Source organism: Caretta caretta, chromosome 25 (genome assembly GCF_965140235.1).
Source record: "Caretta caretta isolate rCarCar2 chromosome 25, rCarCar1.hap1, whole genome shotgun sequence".
Lineage (NCBI taxonomy): Eukaryota > Metazoa > Chordata > Testudines > Cheloniidae > Caretta > Caretta caretta.
In genome coordinates this window covers 16,756,124-16,781,535 of record NC_134230.1, presented here as the reverse complement: position 1 = coordinate 16,781,535, position 25,412 = coordinate 16,756,124, and the positions used below count along the sequence as shown (strand labels likewise).

Genomic DNA, 25,412 nt, shown 5'->3' with positions numbered 1-25,412 from the left:
GGGCTGGGACCTGAGGGGTGCAGCGCTCCCTCCTTTGCCCCTTGGCCATGCCAGGGACCCTCACTGGCTGCAGGGAGACACGCTGGCTGCATCCAGCAGCATCTGGTCTGTGGCTCCCGGTGGGGGGATGCTGCTCTGATGCCAGAGCTTGGGAGAGCCCCTTCCTCCAGGCTCCACTGGGGCCCCTGAAGAATCCACACTGGGGCTGCTGGCCCCGGCCCATGGGAGCTCGGCCAGGGCTGGGGGGATGCCCCATGCGCCGCAGAGCCCATCACCTCCCTACAGAGCCTCAGGGCTTTGATTCGAGCGCCCTGTGCCATACTTCAAATCCCACGGCAGGAGCAGGGCGAGGCCGCTCAGAGCCCATGTGGCTGGATCCCAAGGGGTCCCGCGGGGTCTCTGGGGGACATGCCTGGACCATGGCTCTGGTAGAGAACGTCCCCTCCACGTGCCTCTGCTGCTCAGAGACTGGGGTTCACCTGGAGACCTTGGGGGGCTGGGAAGGACCCCGTGGGGTGCTGCAGAACTGAGCCCCTATGTCAGAGCAGCCTCAGCTCCCAGGGGCTGGCTCGGCAGCCTCTCTTTATACCTGGAACGGGGCAGCTGCTCGCTGGCCTGCAGGGACCCCCTTTAGGCCTGGGGATGCTGCCAACACGGGGCTAGTCAAGCAGAGCGGTCATCCCGCCCCCTAGCATGGTACCGTGGGGCCCGACTAAGCCACCGACTCCGCCCAGAACCAGCACCCGAGCAGGTGCAGCAGAACCCCGGCTTGCTCCTAGGCCCCGCTTCTGTGCCTCCCCCCACCCACCCCGCGCTCGGCGGCTCTCCCCTCCAGCCTAGTTGGTTCCCTCCCCATCCCACGCACCAGCCTCTGCGAGCAAATGACAGGAAGTTCACACTAAGCCAAGATACACAGAGGGCAGGAAGGAAGCGAGAAGGGGGATTTCCCCCCCCCCATCTTTAATCTGCATCACAGCTCGATCCATGCCCAGCTCCCTGCCCTGGCCCCGGAGAGGAAACCGAGCACGCTGGCTCCTTGTCCCTCCAGCGAGGGCAGAGCTGCGCCCACGAAGACGTCACCCCACACAAGGTAACGCTCTGGGTCTCACCGGCTGGGATGCAGGGTAGAGCGGGCCCTGGCTCGCGAGCCCATCGTGGCGTAGCTGCTGCGACGGGGGGCTCGGTTCCCTCCCCCGAGGTCATCCAGACCCGGAGGGAAATCGCAAAGGCCTGTTGCTAATAACAGAGGAGGAAGCTGGACAAGGCTGCTCAGCGGCGCACGGTTGTTTGTCTCTTGGGACGTTGGCCGGCCCGCTGCGAAGGCGAGCTCTGTCTGAGCCCAGCGAGAGGTGAACGGAGAAGGCCGTCAGCGAGCAGGGGGTTTGGCAGGGCTGGAGGAAGGCTAGGTCTGGGGTCAAGGCATTGAACTGGGCACCTGCTCTGCCCCGACTCCCGGGGGTGGGGGGGGCTTTGGCTAGTCATCTGTCCTCGCTGGCTGAGAGAGTTGGCTGCTCAGCATCAGATGTCTGAGAGGGGCCTGATCTTCAGAGCCCTGCCAGGCCACTTTTTAAACAGGTGGGCCTCTGTGCCTCAGTTTCCCCATCTGTAAGACACACTCCCAGCTCCCAGGTTTGCAGAGTGGGCTGAGGACCTTTGGCTAGATGGTCTGATGGGGTCACTGGATTCAGCCCCTCCTGTCAGGAGGACAGGGACCATTCCCCACTCGGCGGGGAGGGAGGGGAAATGTACCGCTCTCACTTCATACTACGAGAATCCTGGCACACACACACACACACTCTCTCTCTCTCTCACACACCCACACCCACCCCTCCCTCCCGTATACAGCACGAACATGACCACAGCCTGCAAACAACTAACATGTTCATTGCACTTGTGCATCCCCCTCCCTAGAGGGTTTTAAGACCACGTTGGCCAAACCCCCAAAAGGGCTGGTCGGGGGTCGCTTGGCCCTGCCTCAGCGCAGGGCACTGGACTCAAGGCCCCTTTCAGCCCCACATGACTCTGATCCTACGTTGAAGAGACAAACCAAGTTGAACTTGTGGGGCCTGATTCTTCACTCCCGTGCATGTTTACACCAAAGAGCAATGCTACCCTGCCCATTTGCACGGCTGTGCCCACAGAAACCGGAGCGTAACCAAGAACCCCCGCCTCCCCAGTTCAACTCCGGGTGCGTCTTGCAAGGCAGCAGAGTGAGGCAAGAAATTAGATTAGCATCAGCTCTCTGGGAAGGGAGTGGTCCCAGCGTGAAATGAGTTCAGACAGGAGACCACAATACGCCCCGTGACGTTGGCACCAGCTGGCCCACGTATTGGCCAGTCAAGGATTGAGCGACCTGCCGTCTTGGCTGGGAGACTAGTCTATGATACCATGTCAGGCCAGCGTAGCCACATCCCGGAGGGCTGTGAAAAATGTCCTGCCCTTGGCAAGTGAGCCGAGCCGACTTATGCCCCTGTGTAGGTACCACGGGGTTGCCGGATGAATTCTTCCTCACTGCCTCCTCTGGGGGTGGGTGGGGGAGGGATTTCAGTGTCTGCACCACCTTGTTTTGAGGCCTTCGCCTCGCCAGGCCCAGGTGCAGGCAGGCTAGTGGGGGGGGGGGGGGGAGAGAGAGAAGCCACCTGAATAACTCACCGGCTCCGTTCTGCAGGGCTCTCGGACCAGCCTTGCTCCAGCTGGAGAGGCGGGGTGGGGGGTAGGGGAGCCCCAGGCAGGCCAGCAAGCAGCTGACCACCTGGCCTCTGCATTGCCCACCCTCGTAGAGTCCTGCACCCAGCCAAGCCGCTGTGACTCAAACCCCACTCAGGGGAATGAAGCAGTCTGCAAGCAGGAGGCTGCTTTCATGGTTGACTTTCTGAGTGCAGTCACATTGGAAAGGAAGGCCGGGGTGGGGGAAGGTGTATTCGATGCGGCAGCCGGGGCCTTTGCAGCCGCCTGAACAGGACTTCCTACCTCCCCTCGCTGAGGATGAAGTGGCCGGGATGGGAGGGGAGCCAGCACCTGCTAGAGAGCAGGCAGGGGCACTTGCAGGAGCAGAGGAGAGCATCGCTGCCTGGCCTGGTTTTGCCAGGAGGGTCCATTTGTGGAGGTGACTGGCCCGGGAAATCCGGGTGCTCTGGACCCGCTACCAGCGGGGCTCAGAATCAGCCCGGCGGTGCCGGCGTTTAGTGCCGGAGGCGGCCGCCCAGAGCAGGGAGCGCAGAGAAAAGGAGCCCGGCTAACCAGCCCCGTCCTGGTGTTGCCGCAGGCTGCCTCCCACCATGGCCCCCCTCGGGGAGGAGACGCCCCTGATCGGAAACAGGTCCTGCAGTCTGTCCTCCATGGAATCGGGGACCCTCCAGGTCTACCTGTACCACCCGGCCAGCACCCCGCAATCGGACCCCGACTTGGGCGGCGTCCTGACTTTCACGTACGGCGAGTACTTGGCCGAGGAGCTCTGCGTGGCGGCAGCCAAGGCCTGCGGTGAGAGGGGCGGGGGGGGGGGTTCTGGGGATGGGATCCACCCGGGGCAGGGGAGGGGAGGAGGTGGCCCCGCCCCCCGTAACGCAATGCCATCGCTTCCCGAGCTGCCGCGATTATGTCGCCACCTGGTGGCCGCAGCCCGAAGCGCCAGTCGACCACGGGGACAGCAGCCAGACGCTCTCCCGGTGCTGCACCTGCCCTGTGTCTGTGGGAGGAGCCCAGCGCCCAGGGCTTCACAATCCCCTTGTCCGGTGCGGGGGGGGCCTTGCAGCCCAGGAGATCCAGGGTCAATTCCCAGCTCTTCCCCTAGCCACGGGGTAGCCTGGGATGAGCCGCTTCCCCCCCACACATCAGTTCCATTGGGAGAATGAACCCATCTTTCTTCAGCCCTCGAGCTAGATTGTAAGCTGCCTGGGGCCGAGTGTAAGTGCCCTGCTGCCCCAATCTCGGCAGAGGGCCACCCGGGGCAGGCTGGAGCTCAGGCTCTGAAGCCTAAGGATGGGGGGGAAGGGGTGCACCGAAGCTGCCCCTTCCAAGTTCTGCCTACTCAGCTGTTTTCGGCGCATTCGCCCAAGCCCTGCTTGCCTGAGCCCTGTCTAGAGCCACCCCAGAGCTACCGGAACGGGTGAGCCCCGCGTGCCCTCAAACCAGGCACAGACACCAACACAGCCAGGCCAAGGAGCCCAGGGTGAGCCGCTCTGGTGTCTGGGCTGGTCAGGTTTCCTGCCGGGTTTGCCAAAACGCCTCACCTGCCACTCTCCTCCCTGCAGGGATCCTGCCCGTTTGCCACTCCCTCTTCGCCCTGGCAACGGAGGACCTGAAATGCTGGTTCCCGCCCAACCACCTCTTCACGGTGGACAATTCGAGCTGCCAGGTTGTCGTCTACAGAATCAGGTGCTTACGAACTCCCTGCCCCAGTCGCTGAGCGCCCAGCTCCCGGGGCGTTGTCCGGAGTCACCCCCTTTCTCGCGGGCCTGCGAACTCGCGAACCCAGCAGAGACCTCTGGCTAAGCTTCCCCGCCAGTGCAGGCTCCTCGGCGTTCCAGGCAGGAGCATCTCTGTCCTACTCCCTACTTCCCTCTGGGCCAACGAACTGCACCCACTCCCTTCCCGGCCTGCCTGGAGCTCGTGGGATCACTCAGGAATTACCCTGTGTCTCCACACAGGGTTTCAGCACCCAAGCCTAGGGCCCCTCAACAGCAGGGCAGTGAGGTCTGTCCGCTCCTGAGCGGGGCCATTATTTCACACTGGTGCATCCAGGGCCGGCTCTAGGGTTTTTGCCACCCCAAGCAAAAAATTTGCCATAGGTGCATCTCAGGGGCAGGGTTGGCTCGGGAACCTATCGGTGGCACGTTTGATTAGGAACCACCCGACTGGATCAGACCCACGGCCCATCTTGTCCAGCATCCGGTCTCTGCCAGTGGCCGGCCACAGGCAAGTGCAAGAAGGTCTGGGTGGGGGAGGTCTAGGTTGGATATTAGGAACCACTCTTTCACGCGGAGGGTGGTGAAGCACTGGAATGGGTTCCCTGGGGAGGCGGTGGAATCTCCAGCCTCAGAAGTTTTTAAGACCTCAGCTTGACAAAGCCCTGGCTGGGATGATTTAGTTGGGGTTGGTCCTGCTTGGAGCAGAGTATTGGACTAGATACCTCCTGAGATCTTTTCCAACCCTAATCTTCTAGGATTCTAAGAAGCCCCACAGGAAACAGTTATGGGACAACCTGCCCCCATAGAGCCTCCTAGGGAATGATAGTGTCTTATATTCTCTCTAGGCTCATATCCTGTGCCCAGCCCCCAAGCAGGAGGTTGGGGCTCATGCCCCAATGCCGGCAAGTTTTGCACCCTGCCAACATTCTTGGTCCTCTTTAATCCTTGCTATTATATCTGCACATCGCTGCCCCCCCTATAAAATCACCACTGGGGAGCTGGTAACCCCAGGGTCAGAAGTGACACTTCGAGAGGGTCAGTTCTCACCCCCAAGCAGCCAGCCCACGGGGAAGTTAGTGTCGAACATGGAGGAGAAGAGAAGTGAGCTGGGCTCGTTTTCCTCGGCAGGTTTTTCTTCCCCAGCTGGTTTGGGCCGGGGAAATCGTACCGCTTCGGGCTGCTGAATGACCAAGCCAACGCTGTGCTAGACTGTCCCACCATGAATTATCTCTTTGCACAGGTGAGTGATGCCCCGGGGGGTTGCTACAGAGCGTTTGTCCCCTAAAGTCAGGTACCAGCATCACCCGCCAGGTGCGTCAACGCCCAGCTGTGAGGTTCAGACATGGCATTGCCCAACCACTTTCCCAGTTGGACTGCACCCTGGTTCACCGCCCCCCCCACTGCACAGCGGAGGAGGGGAGGCGCAGAGAGATAAAGCAGCTGTCCACAGCCCTGCAAGGCCCCAGGGGCAGAGCTGGGAACTGCCCCCCAATCTCCAAAGTGCCAGCCCAGCACCTCGGCTGCTTGCGAGCGTGGGCCTCTGCCAGCCTGATCCCAGGTGCACAAAGGGCCCAGGCACCGCCTAGACTGGGTTGTGAACAAGGTATAACTGGAGTGTGGAAATCCCTGTGCAGCAAGCTGGGAACTGCCCGCGGCTGTACAACTGGGGAGGGGGGGGGATGTTGCCAGGGCTGGAGTCACCCCAAGATCAAGCATTGCTCAGGGGGCTCAGGGTCCCTCAGTGTCCCCCAATCCCTTGGAAGGAAGCTTACTCACTTGTGGCCCCGTTTCCACATCCCTGCAAGCGGGGGGGGGGGGATCCCGGAGCACCAGCTGGAGCCTCACTGTGCTTGTGTAGCTGATCTGGGGGGCGTGGGGCAAAGTGGTTCTCCCCACGGGAGACGGCTGTAATCGCAGCCTGGAGCTGAGCTGACCGTGCGTGGTGTGCGTGGGGGTGGCCCCCAGTCCCGCAGCGATTTCATCAGCGGGCGAATGGAGGGGGCGCTGAGCCTGCAGATGCAGGAGGAGTGTCTCAGCCTGGCCGTGCTGGACATGCTGAGGATGGTCAAGGAGAGGAAGTGGAGCCTGGAGGAGATCTTCAACAGCGTCAGGTGAGAGAGGGATTGGGCGGGGGGCAGGGGGGCCGGCAGGGCAGGGGGATCCGGATCTGTCCCTTCTAGCGTCTGGCCCCAAGTTCCACCTGCCAAAGCAGCTGCAAACGCACCCGCTTCCCTGCCCTGCTGGGTTCCAGCAGCAGCCACCAGTGCAGACACACAGGCTCACCCCCAGCTGCCCAGGCCTTGCTTCCAGCCTCCCAGGGACCCCGGCCAGCAGGTCCCACGGATCCCAGTTGGCAAGCTATCAAGGGCCACCTCCTCTCACATAACACCTGGCTGTTGGGGAGGCTAGGCCAGGACCAGGTCTCCTCCATCCTCTTCTTCCACCCCCAGCTACAAATCCTGCATCCCAGAGACGCTCCGGCACCAGATCCAGCAGCAAAGCTTCCTGACCCGCAAGCGGATCCGGAGGAAGTTCCACAAGTCCCTGCGGAAGATCAGTGGCTGCCAGACCGATGATTGCACCCTCAAGCTCAAGTACCTGATTGACCTGGAGAAGCTGGAGAGGGCCTGGGTGGAGGAGAGCTTCCCGGTCCGAGCCCACAGCGCTAGCGAGCGGGGCCAGGAGGGGCAGAGGATCATCCACGTGTCTGGGGAGAACGGGATCTTCTGGAGCCACAGCGGGGACAAGGTGAGGCTGAGGGGGCGTGGGGCAGGAGCAAACACCAGCCTTCAGCCCCACATGGCTCAGCTGGGGGATTGAACCATTCGACGCCGGAGATGGGGCTGGGGGGCAAAGGGCTGTTGCTGCTCCATACTTTTGGAAACATGAGACGATACCACCCCCCACACACACACACACTTTTGCAGTCCATCCCCCACCTCTGGATTGACCCTGGGACCATGGATCTAAAAGCACAAACCTCTCCTGCTTGAGCTAATTAGCCAGAAAGCCATAGCAGCCTCCGAAACCTATAGCACGCCACCGCCACTAGAAGGGGCCGCAGCCCTGGCTGGTGTCGGTGTGGGGCACACAATGTGTGCTCCATCTCCTCCACAGACAGGGAATGAAAACCCAGCTCAACGTGCCAGGAAAGGCCGGACGGGTTTTCGTTTCCTGTTTCCCACCTGCGAAATTCAGCCCTTGTCTTGCTTTTGCTTTCCCAGGAAACTCGATGGGCCACTGGAGAACTCGCAGGTCTATGGCATCAGGGAAACCAGGCCAGGGAGCTGGGAGGGAAAGTGGCTTGTCCTCCAGCTGCCTTAAACCTCTGTGCATTTTATGTGTCCTCTTACCCACGTTTAATCCTATCACCAACCAGCCAGGTGGGAGGATTGTTCTCCGGGAAAGACCTAGCCCCAGCCCTTCACTTGAGCTTCTGTGTCCTCCAGCAAAACCAGGGGCAAGAAGAATCCACCCTCCTGCTACATCTGAAACCTCACTCGGGGTCCGAGGCTTGGGGGATGTTTCGGGTCGGTTCTTGTTGTCTCGCGTTGGGAAAATGCTCAGTTCGGAGACCCACTTCTCCTCCTCTCCACCCTAGAGCCGCCAGCCGTTCTGCGACTTCCCCGAAATCGCCGACATCAGCATCAAGCAAGCGAGCCGGGATAGCAATCCCGTGGAGAACCGGATCGTCACCGTCACCAAGACGGACAACAGGATCCTAGTGAGTGCGTGTGTGTCAGGTGGGGGAGCTGCCTCATTCCGACTGCCCGCTGTTCCCTTTTGGGCACCCACGGGTCTCTGTGTCCTTTCTAGACACATAGGAGAAGGGACCTCAAGAGGTCAGCTAGTCCAGCCCCCTGCACTAAGGCAGGACCAAGTAACCCTAGACCATCCCTGGCAGGGGCTTGTCCAGCCTGGTCTTAAAAACCACCAGTGACAGAGATTCCACCACCTCCTTAGGGAAATTCCAGGCTTAACTCCCTTGACAGTTAGGAAGTTTTTCCTAGTGTCTAACCTAAATCTCCTTTGCTGCAATTTAAGCCCATTGCTTCTTGTCCTGACCTCAGCGGTTCACAGCAATGTATCATCCTCTTCTTTAGAACAATCTTTTACGTACTTGAAGACTTATCAGGTTCCCCCCCCAGTCTTCTTTTCTCCAGGCTAAACAAACCCCGTTGTTTGAATCTTTCCTCGGAGGTCATGTTTTCTAGACCTATCATCATCTTTCTTGCTCTCCTGTGGGCAAACATGAGCCTACCATGTCATGAGTACTTTCACCCAAGCTCCCCTCCACCTTCAAATTCTCAGCCAGTTTCTCTGTATCTGTCAGGAACAAATCCACCTCAGCCTCTGCCCTAGTCACGTCCTCTGCCTTCCGCGATAAAAACGTGTCCCCAGGGCATTCCAAGAACTAGTTGGATAATCTGGGCCCTGCTGCATTATTCCCCCTGCAACAGCTGTCGGAGTAGCTGAAGTCCGCCATCACCACCAACTCCTGTGCTTTGGATGGTTTTGTTAGTTAACATAAGACCTTAAGAACGACCATACTGGGTCAGACCCATAGGCGCCAACTTCTCCTGTGCTGGTGGGTGCTCGCGCCCCCCCCCCCGACCCCACCCCCATTCCAACTCCTTCCCCAAGGTCCCCACCCCAACTCTGCCCCCTCCCTGCCCCCATTGGGCTACTTCCCCAAATCCCTGCCCTGGCCCTGCGTCTTCCCCGCCTCCTCCCCTGAGCGCCCCGTGTTCCTGCTCCTCCCCCCCCCCCAGCTGTTTTGTGGTGGCAAGCCCTGGGAGGAGAAGTGGGGGTGGTGCGCTCAGGGGAAGAGGCAGAGGTGAGCTGGGGCGGGGAGCTTGGCACCCACAAATTTTTCCCCATGGGCGCTCCAGCCCCGGAGCACCCATGGAGTCGGCGCCTCTGACCAAGGGTCCATCTAGCCCAGTGTCCTGTCTTCGGACAGTGGCCGGTGCCAGCTGCCCCAGAGGGAATGAACAGACCAGGGAATCAAGTGACCCACCCCCTGTCACCCACTCCCAGCTTCTGGCAAACAGAGGCCAGGGACACCATCCTGGCTAACAGCCATTGAAACGTTGTTTAAAAACAAGCCTCATCCACCGCTTCTTTCTGGTTAGCGGTCCTGGGCCCTGTAGTAGACCCGTCCCAGGAGATCGCCCTAGATTTTCACTCCTTTCAGCCTTAGCCAGCCCGCCATGCCGTTTGCCTTTTCTGCACTAGTATCACATTGCGGACTCCTTCCACGTGCGATCCCCCATGGCTGCCAGAACCTATTCTGCAGCCCTGCAGCCTAGCCACTCATTCCCCATTTTGCATGTGTGCAGAAAGAACCAAAGTAAAGTCTCTATGAGAGAGCAAGAGACGGAGGGAGCGGGACGTGTGCGTCTCCTCTGTGAGATCTGCACTAAACACAACTCAAAATGGCCTGCTGCAGACAGCTGAGTCCTTAGAGATTTAAAGGCACGGTACACAGGAAATGAAGCCACAGCTGTTACTGTTCAGTGCTCCATCACAGAACCTGCCCCTCACAAGCGTTTACCTCTGCCCAGGGGCAGCCTTCTCCTCCTCGCCAGGCCACCACATGGACACAGGACAGTTGGCATCCCAGGTCCTGCGGTTCAGGGAAGCTGTACCCCCATTTCCTCCCCACTCCCATTGGCTTCCAAAACTGGCTGACCACAGTGACAGCAGCACAATGCACTTGCCCTTGTACCCTGCCCGTTCCTTCCACAGCACCCCCTGCGCAGGGCCAGGGCTAAGTGCCACCCTCTTGGCCTGGCTGAGCATGAGGGATGCTTGTGGCTCTGATTCCAGCTGAGCCCGTTGTCTCTCTCCGCCCCTCCCCTCACCCCCCCAGGAAGTGGAGTTCCTCACGCTGCAGGAGGCCCTGTCCTTCGTCTCCCTCATCGACGGCTACTATCGGCTGACGGCAGACGCTCACCATTATTTCTGCAAGGCAGTGGCTCCCCCCCGGCTGCTGGAGAACATGGAGAACCAGTGTCATGGACCCATCAGGTGGGGATGGTGACGGGACCCTTGCCAGCAGCAGCGCCGCCTGGCTAGAACACAACTCCTCCCCTGCCAACTTGGCAGCCTCGGGCTCTGGATTCCTGGGGGCAGGGAGTTAAAAATACCCTCTGCAGGAAATGTCAAGTAATCATTTAGGTAGGACCTCCACAAAAACAATGCTTGCTGCTCCCCTGTTTTGGCTTTGAAGGGGCACTGCACTTGTTCTGTTCACCAGAGCTGTGCTGAAATAGGAGGAGGGAGATGATGCTTGAACAAGGAAATTGGTTTTTAAGGGAAAGCATTTTTAAGTAGGGGGTGTGGACTCCTGGGTAGTATTCCCAGCTCTGGGAGGGGAGTGGGGTCCGGTGGGTTAGAACAGGGGAGTCTGGAGTCCAGACTCTTGGATAGTATTCCCAGCTCTGGGAAGAGTGCGATCTAGTGGTTAGAGCAGGGAAGGTAGCCAGGACTCTTGGGTTCTATACTTGCGTCTACCAATGACTGAGTCCTTATGAGACATCATACAATATTTGGAAAGGGCTCGGAGAACCATTTCTGGGAAGTCTCCTCAAAGGGGAAAAGATCCCAACTAATTCTTCCGAAAGCCCCACCGTTGCCTTTCATGTTCTGTCTGACCCCAGCTCCCCTCCCAAATGGAGGAGCCAGAATCCGGAGGGGAGGCAATGGGGAGCGCGTTCTAAAAACCCTTCATTGCATGTAAAGCGTCACGTGGCCTTTGCAAACTGACCCCTCCACCCTCGCACTAAAGGATGGTGCCATGTGCCAGGCCTGGGCACTGAGCATGCTCAGTGAGTCTGCAGTATCTTAAAGGGACAGTGCAGAGAATAGCTGTGCTGGACCCAGTCGCTGCGGGCTCTGGTTGGTTCCTGGCGGCTGGGACCTTCGCAGGGTCCTGACACGGGCCTGGGCTTTGCAGGTCTGAGTTTGCAGCAAAGAAGCTGGCAGTGAATGATGAGGGAGCCTACCTCCTCCGCCGCAGCCCGCAGAACTTTGACAGCTACTTGCTGACTGTCTGCATCAAGGTGAGACCTCGCGATTGACGGTACCTGTCCTCTGCTGGCTGCCTGGGGCGCAGGGGGATGCCAGGCTGCTTCCCCGAAGCTGTTCAGCATCAGAGTTTATTCATGCTTCCCAGCCCTCTGCCGGGGAGGACATCAACCCCACAGGGATCCGCTCCCGTCCAGTGGGGGAGTCCAGTCCGGAATTCCCCAGTGACCCATCCAGGCTAGAAAGGGTCCAGCTGAGTCAGCCAACCAGAGGGAGGAGAGAGGATCTGGAACTGGGATTCAGTTCTCACCTGGGACAGATGCTGGGCGTGGTCCCCAGGAGAAAGACCCGGCATGGATTTCTCTGCCTTGGTCCCCTCCCTGGCTGGGCAGAGAACTGGGTAGAGAACTGCCCCACATGGACCTAGGTCTATTCGGGGTGTCTCAGAGCCAATGAAGCCCAACTCCTTGGATGGGCCAGGACCTCCTCTACCATCCCTGCCCGCTATTTGGACTCTGCCTTTAGCCTCCTGCATCTCACTCAGGGATGCCCAGTCCCCGGCTCCTAGCACCTGTTGGCCCAGATCACGGACTGTGGCTCCTTGTGGCTGAAGGATCCTTTGGGTCACATGTGGTACCGCTGGCTAACTGCCCCCTACTCTGCTATGCAGACTTGCTTCGGACGGGATTACAAGGGCTGCCTGATCCAGAGGGACAAGGATGGGAGCTACTCCCTCTCCGGAGTTGCCAGGCGCTTCTGCAGCCTCCAGGAGCTGCTCTGCACCTACCAGAACTGCACCCTGCACGCCGACGGGGTGGCCCTGCACCTGGGCACCTGCTGCCCCCCCCAGCCCAAAGGTAAAGCCAGGGTGTGACGCCACACATGGCACCCGGGGGCACCACCTGGATCCAGACTCGGGGCACGTGGTGGGCCAGACCCATAGGCGGGAGCCAGGTTCTGCCTAGCCAATGGGTTGGAGGGCTGAGGAAACCAAGGGCAGCTCAACGGTCTGTAATGTCACGGCGGCGGGTGTGGCCAGCAACATTTAAAGCCCAGTTGTGCCGGCTGCCCCGTGGGCACTGCTGAGGACCATTGCGCCTGCCGGAGACTGTGTGTGCCAGGATGACGAGGATGTCTCCAGTCTAAGGGTCTGTCTCCCAGTCCCCCCCACAAGCCATGCACATCCAGGCCAAGCCCTGGGTCTAACTGTGGGAGCTTTGTCCCCCTCCCTTCCCACGCTGAGCCCCTGTGCTGAGCAGTGAGGGAGCATCTGACCATTACATGGCGAGACCCCCCCGCTCACCCCATGCCATGGTCCCTGCTGATTTGTCCCCTTCCCTCTCCTCACAAGAAAAATCCAACCTGCTGATCGTGCGAAGCAGCTGCTGCCAGCTCCCCAGCTCCCCCTCTGCCCCACGCCGCAGTGTCAACCAGATGACGTTCCACAAGATCCAGCCGGAGAACCTGATGATGGTAAGTGGCGAGGGCTGGGGACACAGGGCCCACGCCAGGGTCTGGCTGGACAGGGGGACTCCTCTCCCAGCCACATTTCTGGATCAAACCCAGAAGCGGGCGACCTGCCCAGGACTCCTGGGTTCTCTGCCCAGAACTGGGAAAGAAGTAGTTATGTTCTAGTGTTCAGATCAGGGGCCTGGGGGAGGCGGCTCAGGACTCCTGGGCTCTTTTCCCAGTTCTGAAAGGATTGCATGGTCCAGTGGTTACAGCAGGGGAGGGGGCATTGTCAGGACTCCTGGGCTCTGGCCCAGATTCACCATATGACCTTGGGAGAGTTCCTTCCCCACTCGGTACCTCAGTTTCCCTCTCTGTGAAATGGGCAATATTGAGGGCAAGGGCCTGATCCTTTTGCTCTGGTGTAAACTGGGAGTCACTGGCAGGCACAGTACTCGGGAACAAAGGGAGACAGGCAGCAGTGTTGTGCACTGCTCCCACACCACCCCTGCCTGCGAGAGGAGACAGACACCAGGGTGATTGGCACAAGAGGGCTGGCATTTCCAGAGGAGGCTTGTGGGAGTTAGGTGGGTGCCCAGCTCCCAGCAAAGGGGGCGCTGAAGGATTGTGCCCTGGCTCCAGGGGGAGCTGGTGAATGACCCAGGGCAGATGGAGAGGTGGGTGTGCGGGGGGGGGTGCCCCCTGGTTATTTATCCCCTCCCCTCATCTCCTCGCTCTTGCTTCTGACAGTGCGAGAACCTGGGCCAGGGATCCTTCACCAAGATCTACCGGGGCATCAAACGGGACCAGGAGGACGATGAGTGCCACGAGACCGAAGTCCTGCTGAAGGTGATGGACAGCAGCCAAGGCAACTGCTCCGAGGTGAGGCCTGAGGTTGTTGGGGGGCAGGGGGATGAGCCGACACACTGGGCTCCCTGCAGCTTGCCCAGTGTGGGGCGGCCTGGCTCTAGAGCAGCTAAGCCAGAGACAAAGCAAGGGGACAGGTATCCTAGCTCAGCCTAACCCGGATTCTCCGTCCGTTCCAGTCCTTTCTTGAAGCCGCCAGCATAATGAGCCAGATCTCCCACAAGCACCTGGTCCTGCTGTATGGGGTCAGCATCAGGGAAAACAGTGAGTAACGCCCCTGCCAGGGCCTTTCCCGGGATGCTGCCCAGAGAAGGCGCATGGCAGGGAAGGCCCTGGATCATTAGAACGGGGAGGTGTCCGGGCAAAATGCCAGTTTCTTGCTCCACAGTTGATTCTGCTTGTTTGCCGTTTACACTCACAGCGAGTCAATCCCAAGCGGTTTCACTTCCTGAGGCTGGAACCCAGGTGTCCTGGCTCTCAGTCACTTCTCTCAGCACCAGATCACCCAGCTGTCCCTTGCTCTAGCCCCTGGCTCACGCTCTCTCCCAGAGCTGGGAACAGAAATAACTTAGCAGTCCTGACGCCCAGCCCCCCGCCAGACTACACCCTGCGCCCAGGGCCGGGGACAGAAACCAGGAGTCCTGACTCCCAGACCCCTCCTCGAGCCCACAGCCCATTCCCAGGGCTGGGGATAGAACCCAAGGGTCCTGACTGCCTCTTCCACCCCTATTCTAACCCTCAGACCTAACTATGCCCCCAGAGCTGGAAACACAGGAGGCCTGATTCCCTGCTGCTTTAACCACTAGCTCCCCTTCTGCCCCCAGAGTTGGGGCCAGTGTTGTAGTGTCCACGTTTTTAACTCTGCAGAGAAAAATCTTGTTAGAGTCCCCCCCAAAATACATATGGTGAGATTTATGAATCAGACTCACCAAAACATTTCTGTTGGAAGGCAGCATGGGGCACTGGAGTTGGGGGGTCAGGACTCCTGGGTTCTAGTCCCAGCTCTGGGAAGGGAGTGGGGTCCAGTGGACCGTGAGGGGCTGGGAGTCGGACTCCTGGGTTCTATTCCCCTGAGCCCGCAAGACATCCTGAGGACACAACCAGAAGGTCCTCACAGGTATTTGTGATACAGGAACCATCCTCCCTGGGCTGAGTCAGGGAAACTCTGCCTCTGTAGCCAAGTGGTCCTGGCCCAACCAGCTGCCGTGAGAAGCTGATCGCTTGCCCCTCCCCCGCAGGTATCATGGTGCAGGAATACGTCCGGTTCGGCGCGCTGGACATATACCTGAAGAAGAACCAGGCTGGGGGCAAGGTGACAGCCAGCTGGAAGCTGGAGGTGGCCAAACAACTGGCCTATGCCCTCAACTTTTTGGTAAGCTGGCAGATGACTCACGGTCAGCCCCTAGACCCCCTCCCCAACCTCCTTGCCAATATCCCCCTTGATCACCCAATATCAGCATGCCCTCCTTGGGCCCTGCAGGCAGGCCCTCGGGTATTTACAAGGAGCCAAAGACTAGGTTGGGGTTAAACTCCCAGAGCAGTTATTAAACCTGAGAATGACTCATCCTGCTCCTCACACACACACACCCCCCTTCCCTGGAGTTTTCCCTCATGGTTAATTTCAGTAATAATAAGAATCTGTAGCTCTTACCTAGCACTTTTCATCAGTCGATCTCAATGCATTTCACAAAGGCAGACAAGATCATCAACCCATTTTATAGAAGGGGAAACTGAAGCCCAGAGAGGGCAAGTCACTTACCCAAGGTCCCCCAGGGGGCCAGTGAAAGAGCCAGGAATAGAAGCCAAATCTTCTGAGTCCCAGTCCTGTGCACTAGGTCACAGTCCAGCCCTCTCCTCTGACTACTGGAGCATTTCTAGGGTTGCAGGCCAGCCTTCATTCCCTCTGCAAGGCAATCAAAGCATTTGATCCTCCTGGGTGGGTGGTGATAGGGCCCACCTGGTCTGGCAGCCAGGGTGAGTCAGCAGAAATAGCTCTGCAGCTGCATGTCCCTGGCACCTTCAGTACTCTGGAAATCAAAGCCCTAGATTCTGTGGTAAAAGACGGACAATGGTGGGTGGTAAGTAACAGCCCCAGGCCCAAATAACCTGGTGAACAGGGAAACAAAGAGACACACTGGGCTGTTCGCTGCTGACATTTGCAACTGACCACTTCGCTTCTTCCCCAGGAGGATAAGAAGATCGTGCACGGCAACGTCTCTGCTAAGAAGGTCCTGCTGGCCAGGGAGGGGGACGCTGCCAGCGGCAGCCCCCCTTTCATAAAGCTCAGCGACCCTGGAGTCAGCCTCGCCATGCTGACCAAGGAAAGTAAGTTCCCAGGGGCAGAACCAGCTCCCATCACGACTCACACCCCATGAGGCTGGGGAGGGACAGAGGCGTCCTTTGGGAAGAGGCATCCTTCCATCCCCCACCTTTCCGCCAAGGAGAAGAGTCTCCCTTGAAACAGACCAGTTTGTCTCCACTGAGGAAAGGCCCTTGGGATCCCACCAGGGCCTTCCCTGGCTCCCATCACCATAGTATCTGGGCACCTCAGAGTCTGCAATGTATAGCAGGGCAGGGCTACGATCCCCACTGCACAGAGGGGAAACTGAGGCACAGGGCAGCTAAGGCCCAGATCTTGAAAGGTTCTTAGGCTTGGCAACAACAGTTACCAGGGTGCCCGCGTGCGGAACTGCCTTCACCCCACCGGTGTGTACTCCCTTGCAGTGCTGATCGACCGCATCCCCTGGGTGGCCCCCGAGTGCATCAGCAACCCCAAGAACCTGGCACTTGAGTCGGACAAGTGGAGTTTCGGGGCCACCGTGTGGGAGATCTTCAGCGGGGGCACCATGCCCACGAGTGTCCTGGAGCCCCTGTCGGTGAGTCGGCCCCTCTGCTCCCTGGAATCCCCCCTCCCATGGTTCTGAGCCACACGGCAGCCCCAGAAGGGTCACTTCCCTTCCTCTGTTCCTGTGGCTGGGATTTTACCAGCCTGGAGGTGCTGGTTTGTGTCGGCAGAGCGGGTCTGACCTGCAGTCACTCCCATGACAACTTCTCTGCAAAGTTCCTCTTCGGAGGGCCCCTGCCCAGAGCAGCTGTTCCTTCACTGTGCTGCTCCCGCTCACGGGCGCCAGGCAGCGATGCACCATTGGAAACTTACAAGGCCCCTTGACACTGCTGGCGAGCCTGGGTGGGCAGAGGCAGATCCGGTTCAAGGATCGGGGCCCACAATCTTGGCATAGCAGGAAGGTTGGGGTCACTCTGGTTAGTTGAGGTGCCATTGGGGTGCAGGCATCAGAGTCTGACACATGCCCCCCTAAAAGCTGGGGGAGTAGGGCCAACCCCAAGCGTTCCCGTGACATGAGTTTGTCGGCTCCCCAGAATCGCGATCAGCTTAAAAACCATGAGATAAAAACATTGGGTTCTTTTACCTTTGCCTTCAGGGGTCTGAGCCCCTCGGGGTCCCCACTTCCACCCTTCCTCACCAGCCAGGAAGTCTGGCAAACGTTTTGCTTTTCGTTTTTTAAATGGAAGCCAAGATTTGCATGTACTACCATGACTCCCGGAGCTGGGACTTTATGAAAACCTCCCAGTATCCTGCGACTTGTGATGAAGCCATTTCAATTGGCAAGGCTCCTTCTGACCCCGGGGGAGGGGCATGTGCTGGAAGGCAATCGGCCCTTCCCCCGCTGCATGTTATTTTTAAAGATTTTTTTTTTAAAACCTGACGGTTCCCCGTGGAGAAGGACAAGGGCGTTTGGGCTCCTCCTCCAGGCATCCCCCTGCACCTGGGGCAAATGCAGGTGGAAACTCCAGCCGGCTGGGAGACCCGAATGCCACAGCTTCTACCCGGGCAGGCCTTTATCCACCCCCGCCACCCCCCATTCATGGCAGAGGGCGGTGTCGGGTACCGAGCAAGGGACGACCCAGTGGGGGGACCCAGGTGATCCCCAGGCAGTGCAACACCGAACCCCCCTGCCCCCTTTCCCCTGGATAGAAACTCCAGTTCTACCAGAACAGCCTCCAGCTGCCGGCTCCCAAGTGGACGGAGCTGGCCAATCTCATCACCCAGTGCATGGACTACCGGCCGCGCTGGCGACCCTCCTTCCGGGCCATCATCCGGGACCTCAACAGCCTCATCACCTCAGGTGAGTGCCCGGCCGGCGCACGTGGGACAGGCTGCCGAGAACACGGGGCGTGGGATCGCAATAGACAGCAGCTCCCGAGCCACACGCCTGGCGGTAACGGCCACGGTCCGTTAAGGGCCTGTTGGTCCCCGCGGATGACTCTGGTCCCCCGTTTACCAGGCTGACTGTGGTCTCTCTTGCCTCCAGCCCTGGCCTGGCCGGGTGTGAGGCCAGGGTGGCTCCAGGGCGTGGTACCGAGCAGGGTACAGCGGTGAAGCAGGAGCCCTGCTTGCTTTTGGCTCGGTATCGCCCCCTGCAGGACGACACCGGTGCTGCCGCTGCCCAGTTTGCAGCCAGAGGAGGTGGCTGGGCCTGGGGGGGGACTGGTGGGAGCTGGCCTGCAGCCTGACATGCCCACCCTCCCCCACGTTTCAGATTACGAGCTGCTGTCAGACCTGTCGCCCAGTGAGCTCCCAGCCAAGGATGGCTTCTGGAGCTATGTCACAAGCCCAGCGTGCCAGGACCCCACCATCTTTGAGGAGCGGCACTTGAAATACATGTGTGTGCTGGGCAAGGTGAGACCCCGAAAGTCCCGCGCCTCAGGCCCCAGCCTCCCTGTGTGCTTTACATTCCCGCCAAGTCACCCGGCCTGGCCGAGTCGCTGCACCACCCTCACCCCAGCGTTTGGGTGTTAAACAGCTCCCCGGCCGGGCAACCCGGTCCCCTTCCTCCCACGGCTCTCTCGTGGGCAGCCTGACCCCCCAGCCTGAGCCCAGGGCGCCCTTGGGGCTGTGCATTTCCTTTTCCTCAAGCAGGGTCTTTGCCCCCCTAATGTCATTGGGGACCTTCTCCCAGGGCTAGTCACCCTTTGCAGAGGGGCCAAAACAAGGCCTAAGCCTTACTGTGGAGGATTTAAATGGTGCATCGTCCGCCCTGCCAAGGGCCAGTTTCTCCCGTCTTCCACCTCCACAGCTTAACCTTCAAAACCCTTGGCCTCCGTGGTTTCTTGTAGCAGGGAGTTCCGCAGGACAGGCACGTATCACTCACATTAGTGCTGGGCAAATCTTTGCCCCGCCCCCCGCGGCAGGCTGGGTAAGGAGCTTATACTGCTGCATCCAGCTGGTGGGGTTTCCAGGAGCCACCGCCAGGGGGAGATGAAGAGCCATGCTGGGTTAGGGTGGGTGGGTGGCGTGGCATGGCAGGCGTGGCGTGGCTCGTGGGGATCAGGGCCCTTGCTGCAGGCCCCGGGGGGGTTGCCACGGCTGTATCCATCAGTCCCCCCCCAGCTGCCAGGCCCCCCACGCTCCGCTCCCTCTCCCGCCCCAGGGGAACTTCGGCAGCGTGGAGCTGTGTCGATACGACCCGCTGGGCGACAGCACCGGGGAGCTGGTGGCCGTGAAACGGCTGCAGCAGAGTTCAGCCGAGCAGCTGCAGGATTTCGAACGGGAGATCGCCATCCTGCGCTCCCTGCACAGCGACTTCATCGTCAAATACCGGGGCGTGTGCTACAGCCTGGGTGAGCCGGGGGGCCTGGGCAAGGAAGGGTTAACGCTAGGGCTGGGCAGGAGCCCTGGGGTGTCCAAGGCTGGGGCCACATCCGGAGCCAGCGCCCGGCCTGGGTGGGGCTACATTCGGTTAGACCCTCGCAGCCGGGGGCAGTGAGCGTGACGGGGCAGCGCATTCCATGGGGAGCCGCTGAAATCACCAACCGAGGCACCAGGGTGATGGCTTCAGCACGCTGCAGGGGCCTGTCACAGGCTCTTTGCAGCTCTGCAGCTGGCCCTGAACCATGACCCGCAGCCCCCCTGCAATCCCAGCCCCCCAACCCCGACCCGCAGCCCCTCTGCTATCCCAGCCCCCCAACCCCGACCCGCAGCCCCCCTGCTATCCCAGCCCCCCAACCCCGACCCGCAGCCCCTCTGCTATCCCAGCCCCCCAACCCCGACCCGCAGCCCCTCTGCTATCCCAGTCCCACCAGTGTCCCTCAACCCTGACCCGCAGCCCTCTGCTATCCCAGCCCTGGGCTCCCCCACCCCACAGCCCTGCTGGTGCCCCTCAATCCTTGCTGCTTGTTCCAAGCTGAGACCCTCACCTCGCTGCCTGGTGGAGCTTTGACTAGAGCAAACCCACTCAGGACGCAGTGGGTAGAGGGCCAGAGCTGAGGGCCGGGTGTGGGGCAGACTCGGGTTGGGCCTGAGGGCCAGGTGTGGGGCAGGCTCCCGGGCCAGAGCTGAGGGCCGGGTGTGGGGCAGGCTCCCAGGCCAGAGCTGGCCATGACATCTTTTCTGCACCTTCTAGGGCGGAGGAGCCTGCGGCTCGTCATGGAGTATCTGCCCAAAGGCTGCTTGAGGGAGTATCTGCAGAAGAACCAGGAGCGCCTGGACCACAAGAGGCTGCTGCTCTACGCATGGCAGATATGCAAGGTAGGGAGCCCGGCTGCACCCCCAGGCACCTCCCCACATGCAGCTCCTCTGCTTTGTGCCCCCCATTCACAGCAAGGGGGACAGGAAACTGAGGCACGGAGCAGTTACATGACTCTCCCAAGGTCACCCAGGGAACCTGTGGCAGAGCTGGGACGTGAGCCCAGGTCTTCACAGCCCAGCCCCAGCGCCTTATGACCATCCTTCCTTTCCCAAGTGGGTGCATGGAGCAGGGCCAGCTGGCTCTCTGATTCAGAGTAGGCAGGGAGCGGGGGAGCCAGGGCCCCCTGTGAGATTGGCGTGCATTCCCTCTGGCTGGAGGCTTTCAGCGTCTCTGTTCCAGGGCATGGAGTACCTGGGATCCCAGCGCTACGTCCACAGGGACTTGGCCAGCAGGAACATCCTGGTGGAAAATGAGACCCACGTGAAGATCGGGGACTTCGGCCTGGCCAAGCTGCTCCCCCAGGACAAGGAGTACTACGTGGTGCGGGAGCCAGGACAGAGCCCCGTGTTCTGGTAGGGGAGGCCCGAGCTGCCAGCACCCGCTGGACTGCGTTTCGCTCGGGGGTGGGGGCTGCAGCTCCCAGAGCAGCTGAAAGCCAGGACTCCTGGGTTCTTTTCCCAGCTCTGCCACAGGCTCCCTGTGTAGCCTTGGCCATGACACTTCTGCTGCCTCATTTCTCCCCTCTGTAGAAGGGGGATAAACCTCTTAGCGAGCGCTGAGGAGATTCGGAGTGCTCCCCCAACCCACAGCACAATCCAACCTTCCTGCGGGAGGGGCCATTTCACACCTCTAACGCAGTCCATGCTAACAATGGTACTTTGCAAACATCAGCTAAACAGTCGCCCTGTGAGAGCAGTATTGTCAACCCCGTTGTACAGATGGGGAAACCGAGGCACCGGCCTGCGGCCACCGAACAAGTCAGTGGAAGAGCTGGGAATAAAACCTGGGTATTCTTGCCCCCCAACCCTACACTCTATCTGCTAGACTTAGCTGCCTCCCCCGGTGGTCCCGTACAGCAGCGACGAAGGATGCCTGGCTAGATGGGGAACGGGAGGCTGGGGGGTGATGTTGGAGTTCTCTGATACAGGGCCCACGGCCCATGCATTTGGGGGACTTTGAGGTCAAAAATGTTGATTTTAAAATACGCAGCCAGCTTGCGTAAAATGGTGCAGCTCCCGTTGACACCAATCGAGCTGGGCCCAATGTCTCCGGCTGGGGATCTGGCCCATTTGTTGCAGTATCTGCCTCTGCAAACTGCCCCTTCTCTCTGCCCCTTTTGTCCCTGGAGGGGAGAAGCCCTCACCCACACAACCATCCTGCTTCAAACAAGTACCCTGATGGGCCCTCTGCTTGCACAGCCCAGTGCTCACCCACCTACCTCGCTAACCACCTCCTCCCCGGCCAGGTACGCGCCCGAGTCCCTGTCAGATAATGTGTTCTCCCGCGAGTCCGACGTCTGGAGCTTTGGAGTCGTCCTTTACGAACTCTTCACATACAGCAACAGAAGCCAAAGCCCCTCCGAGGTGAGACCGCTAGCCACAGCTTCCCCTAAGGGCTCCATCTCCTGCGAGCACCACAGGGTGCCATGAGTTTGGAGGTTCTCAGCCTCTGCTGCCAGGAAAGACCTTTGGCTGAATCAGGCACATCTCCCCCTGGACTCCTGTGGGAGCTGCCCCCCCCCCACCCATCACCAGAGCTGAACTTGGCCTGGTGCATTTAGGATTGCCCCAGAAGAATTGCTGAACAACCCCATGATCTACTTAGTCTCCAACATTGGATGCCTCAGTAGGTTTAACTCCCCTGCCTCAGAGTGCTCCTAATGGGGCAATCCTATCAGGGGAGGGTCTGGGATTCCTTCCTGACCCCAGTCAGCTCATACCCTGAAGCATGAGAGCTGAGAACCCTTGTCACTTAATAAATGTCCAAGCCCCTAGAAGCCAACTAAGTTCCTTGCTTCACTAATATCCTGCAGCAGTAAATTGCACAGGTGAGCCCCAATGCTATCCCACTGCAAGGTGTCCCCCCTTGGTCACTTATCTGAGCAAACATTCCACACAAGTGACCCATCCACGGCAGACTAAACTGGCAGTTTCCTTTCCTGAAGGCGGCCGTGGGTTATGTTAGATACAAACTGAACTTTAGTTGATAAAGGGATAATAAATGACAAATCGATGCTTTAATACCTGGTTAACACTTAGAGTCCAACCTGTCAATAGATTGCTTACAGCCTCTGTACCACCTTACCTTGCTGTGTACATAACCATCCCCGACGCCCTCCTTTCACATCTGTTACCTACTTACAGAACTTCAATTTGTTATTGATTACCCCTTTGTAAATGGAGCTTTGATAGACTAAAGGGTGACCACAGGGACTATATAGTATGGGGAAAAATCAGATTTAAAAAAAGCAAATGGCCTTGCAGTCCCCCCTCCTGCCTGCAGAGGGAGACAAAGTCACATCTGACCATGGAGATTATATGGCATGGGGTGGGGGTGGGGGGACTGGTTTAAAAAGAGATCTCGCAATCCCCACTCCTGCCTGCGGAGGGAGACAAAGTCCCATCTGACCATGGGAGAAAGGGGGGAAACTGGTTTAAAAAGAGACCTCGCAATCCCCACTCCTGCCTGCAGTGGGAGACAAAGTCCCATCTGACCATGGGAGAAAGGGGGGAAACTGGTTTAAAAAGAGACCTCGCAATCCCCACTCCTGCCTGCGATAGGAGACCAATCCACTCCCACAGTTTCCATTTCCTGCCTTGGTTTCCCTCCCTGCCTCGCAGGAATTTCTCCGCATGATGGGACTCGACAAGCCCATGCCGATCATTTGCCACCTGCTGGAGCTGCTGAAGGACGACAGGCGGCTCCCCGCGCCCCCTGGCTGCCCCGCCGAGGTAAGGAGCCCGTGCTTCCTCGAAGGCGGGGGTGGCTCTGCCAGGCACGTCCCTCTCCCCGCTCCGAGTTCACGGCTCCGCACCCCTTTCTCCTCCCAGGTGCACGGCCTGATGCTGAGCTGCTGGGCCTTCAGCCAGAGCAAGAGGCCCAAATTCAGCGAGCTGGGGCCACAGGTCGAGGCACTGCGTGACAGCCGGAGCAAGGTCCGAGGCTAGCAGGACCAGGGAGGAGCGGCCCAGCCCCCTCAGCAGCTCCCGGGCCCCTGTTCCTGTCCGGACTTGACACCGCTCCTCGCACCCTGCCACGCACACCACCCCCTTCTACCCCGCCCACAGGCCAGGGACACCACGGACTGTGGGGTCATGGCCTGCGCAGGATCCCACTCATGGGCCCATGCTGTGAAACTGCAGGGACTGAACTCAGGGCAGGGCCCTCGCCCCTGGGACAGAGAAGAGGACGGCGGGACACGCAAGGGGCTTGACGATGGCTCTGGCAGCCCCATGACCCAGCCTCCGGGGCTAAGCCAGACGTGTGCTCGAGGCAGAGCAGCAAAGGGCCCCGGGTTCCCTGCCAAGAGCTAGTCTGAAGGCTTCAAGGCCACAGAGCCGCTCTGATCCCTCCAAGGCTCCTGCGGAGACACCTTCCTCCTCCCCACTTCAGCAGGTTGGGGGACCAGGACCAGACTGCCAGCCCCAGAGCCACCCGGTGCCCTCCCGCTGGGCTACATCACTGGCCCAGCCCGGTGGCTAACGGGTTTGACTCAGCCGCGGCTGGTGCTGTCCAGGATCGTCGCTTCCCCGGCTTAGGCCTTGGCTCCCAAGGATCCGCTTCAGCAGGGCGCAGGCTGAGGCGCGTTCCCAGCTGCTGTGCCCAGCTATTTGCCCGTGCGGGTGACTGGGGAGACTGAGTCAGCCGCTCGTTGGTGCGGCATGCCATGGGCCGCAGAGTCAATCAGCCCATCCAGTCTGACTCTCCTGTATAACACGGGCTGGAGAACTTCACCCCACGACCCCTGTCCTGTGCGTGGGAGCTCGTGTTTGACAAAGCACCGCCCAGAAAGGCCCCCCACGCCGCCCTAGGGCAGGCAGGCCCTCGCTGCCCCATGTGCTTTGTTCCTGTGGTGCATCACAGTCCTTGAACACAAATCAGAACCATCCGCTGGGCATTGCCCCTGTATTGTACTCGCCCCTGTCCCCCCATCTAGTGATGCTACCAGCTAGACCCGATCTGTATTACTCAGAGATCTGTGGAGCTTTTCCCACAGCCCCCGTTTGCTGCTGGAGCTTACACCAAAGACCCTCTATCTTTTAAGATACCTACGGGGAGGCTTTTCACACCCCAGTTTTTCTTGGAGAGGGAGAAAGGACTGGAAATCTCAGCAATCCCCCCCTCCCCCACAGACCTCCCCAGAGCATTGCCAGTTAAAGAGAGACACAGAAGAGCAGCACCATGATGAATTAATTTAATTATTCAGAGAGAACAGCAAGGTCTGAATGGAAGGACTCTTAGGGTGAAGCAGTTTTGGTCTTTGAAGCAGACAGGTAGTTGGGGAATTCTCCTCCCACATCCCCCCAAAAAATGGAATTGAATTGAAAATTTAAATGAAAATGAAAAACTTTTCTTTTGTTACAGGCAGTGAAAGTTTGTGAAAATGTTCAGGTTTTCATTTTAAAAACGCCGAAAACCCTTTGTACATAGTGGCCAAAAGCTGAAACGTGTTTGGCTCTTCAGCAAAAGTAGGAATGGTTTTGTCCTGTGAAACCTTTTCCACAAAAATTTCATTTATCCGGAACTCAACTGTTGGACAGCATAGCAGGGGCTTTACCCCGGGGACACCGGAGCCGCTTTGCAAAGAGTTAATATATACGAGGTACAAAACAGGGTGTTCCAGCATATGCGAGATGAACTCGATTGCTTTTTAAACTAGCGCAGCTTGGGTGGGCAGGATTCGAGTTTTAATCAGTAAATGTTGGGAACCATCGATTTCTCCATACACACACAACCTGAGGAAGGACTATTGCCAGCGATAACGAGAGACATTTACAGAGAGGTGAAGTAAGAAAAAGATGCTTGACAATAACAGACTTTGATTTAAGGAGTGTGACTTTGTACCTTTCTACCTGTGACATTGACAATTTGCGATTTAACGGTTTATAAAGCTTTAACTTTTTGAACCTTGAAGGTGACTGTCATTAAATTAAATCATTATTGTCTGATC

The 25,412-nt window shown here is 59.1% G+C and overlaps 1 protein-coding gene across 1 annotated transcript; it reads left to right on the top strand.

Moving 5' to 3' along the window:
- Positions 1-922: 922 nt before the first annotated feature.
- JAK3 (Janus kinase 3) lies at positions 923-25,412 on the top strand. The gene is made up of 24 exons (XM_075123112.1): positions 923-1,090; positions 3,266-3,480; positions 4,251-4,374; positions 5,535-5,646; positions 6,372-6,517; positions 6,857-7,154; positions 8,008-8,130; positions 10,282-10,439; positions 11,368-11,473; positions 12,109-12,295; positions 12,790-12,911; positions 13,638-13,769; positions 13,934-14,018; positions 14,993-15,126; positions 15,941-16,079; positions 16,479-16,630; positions 17,749-17,899; positions 18,314-18,453; positions 19,205-19,394; positions 20,177-20,301; positions 20,642-20,814; positions 21,708-21,825; positions 23,083-23,193; positions 23,293-25,412. Exons 2-24 carry the CDS (start codon positions 3,279-3,281, stop codon positions 23,407-23,409), a joined length of 3,345 nt encoding a protein of 1,114 aa, XP_074979213.1. The 5' UTR covers positions 923-1,090; positions 3,266-3,278; the 3' UTR covers positions 23,410-25,412.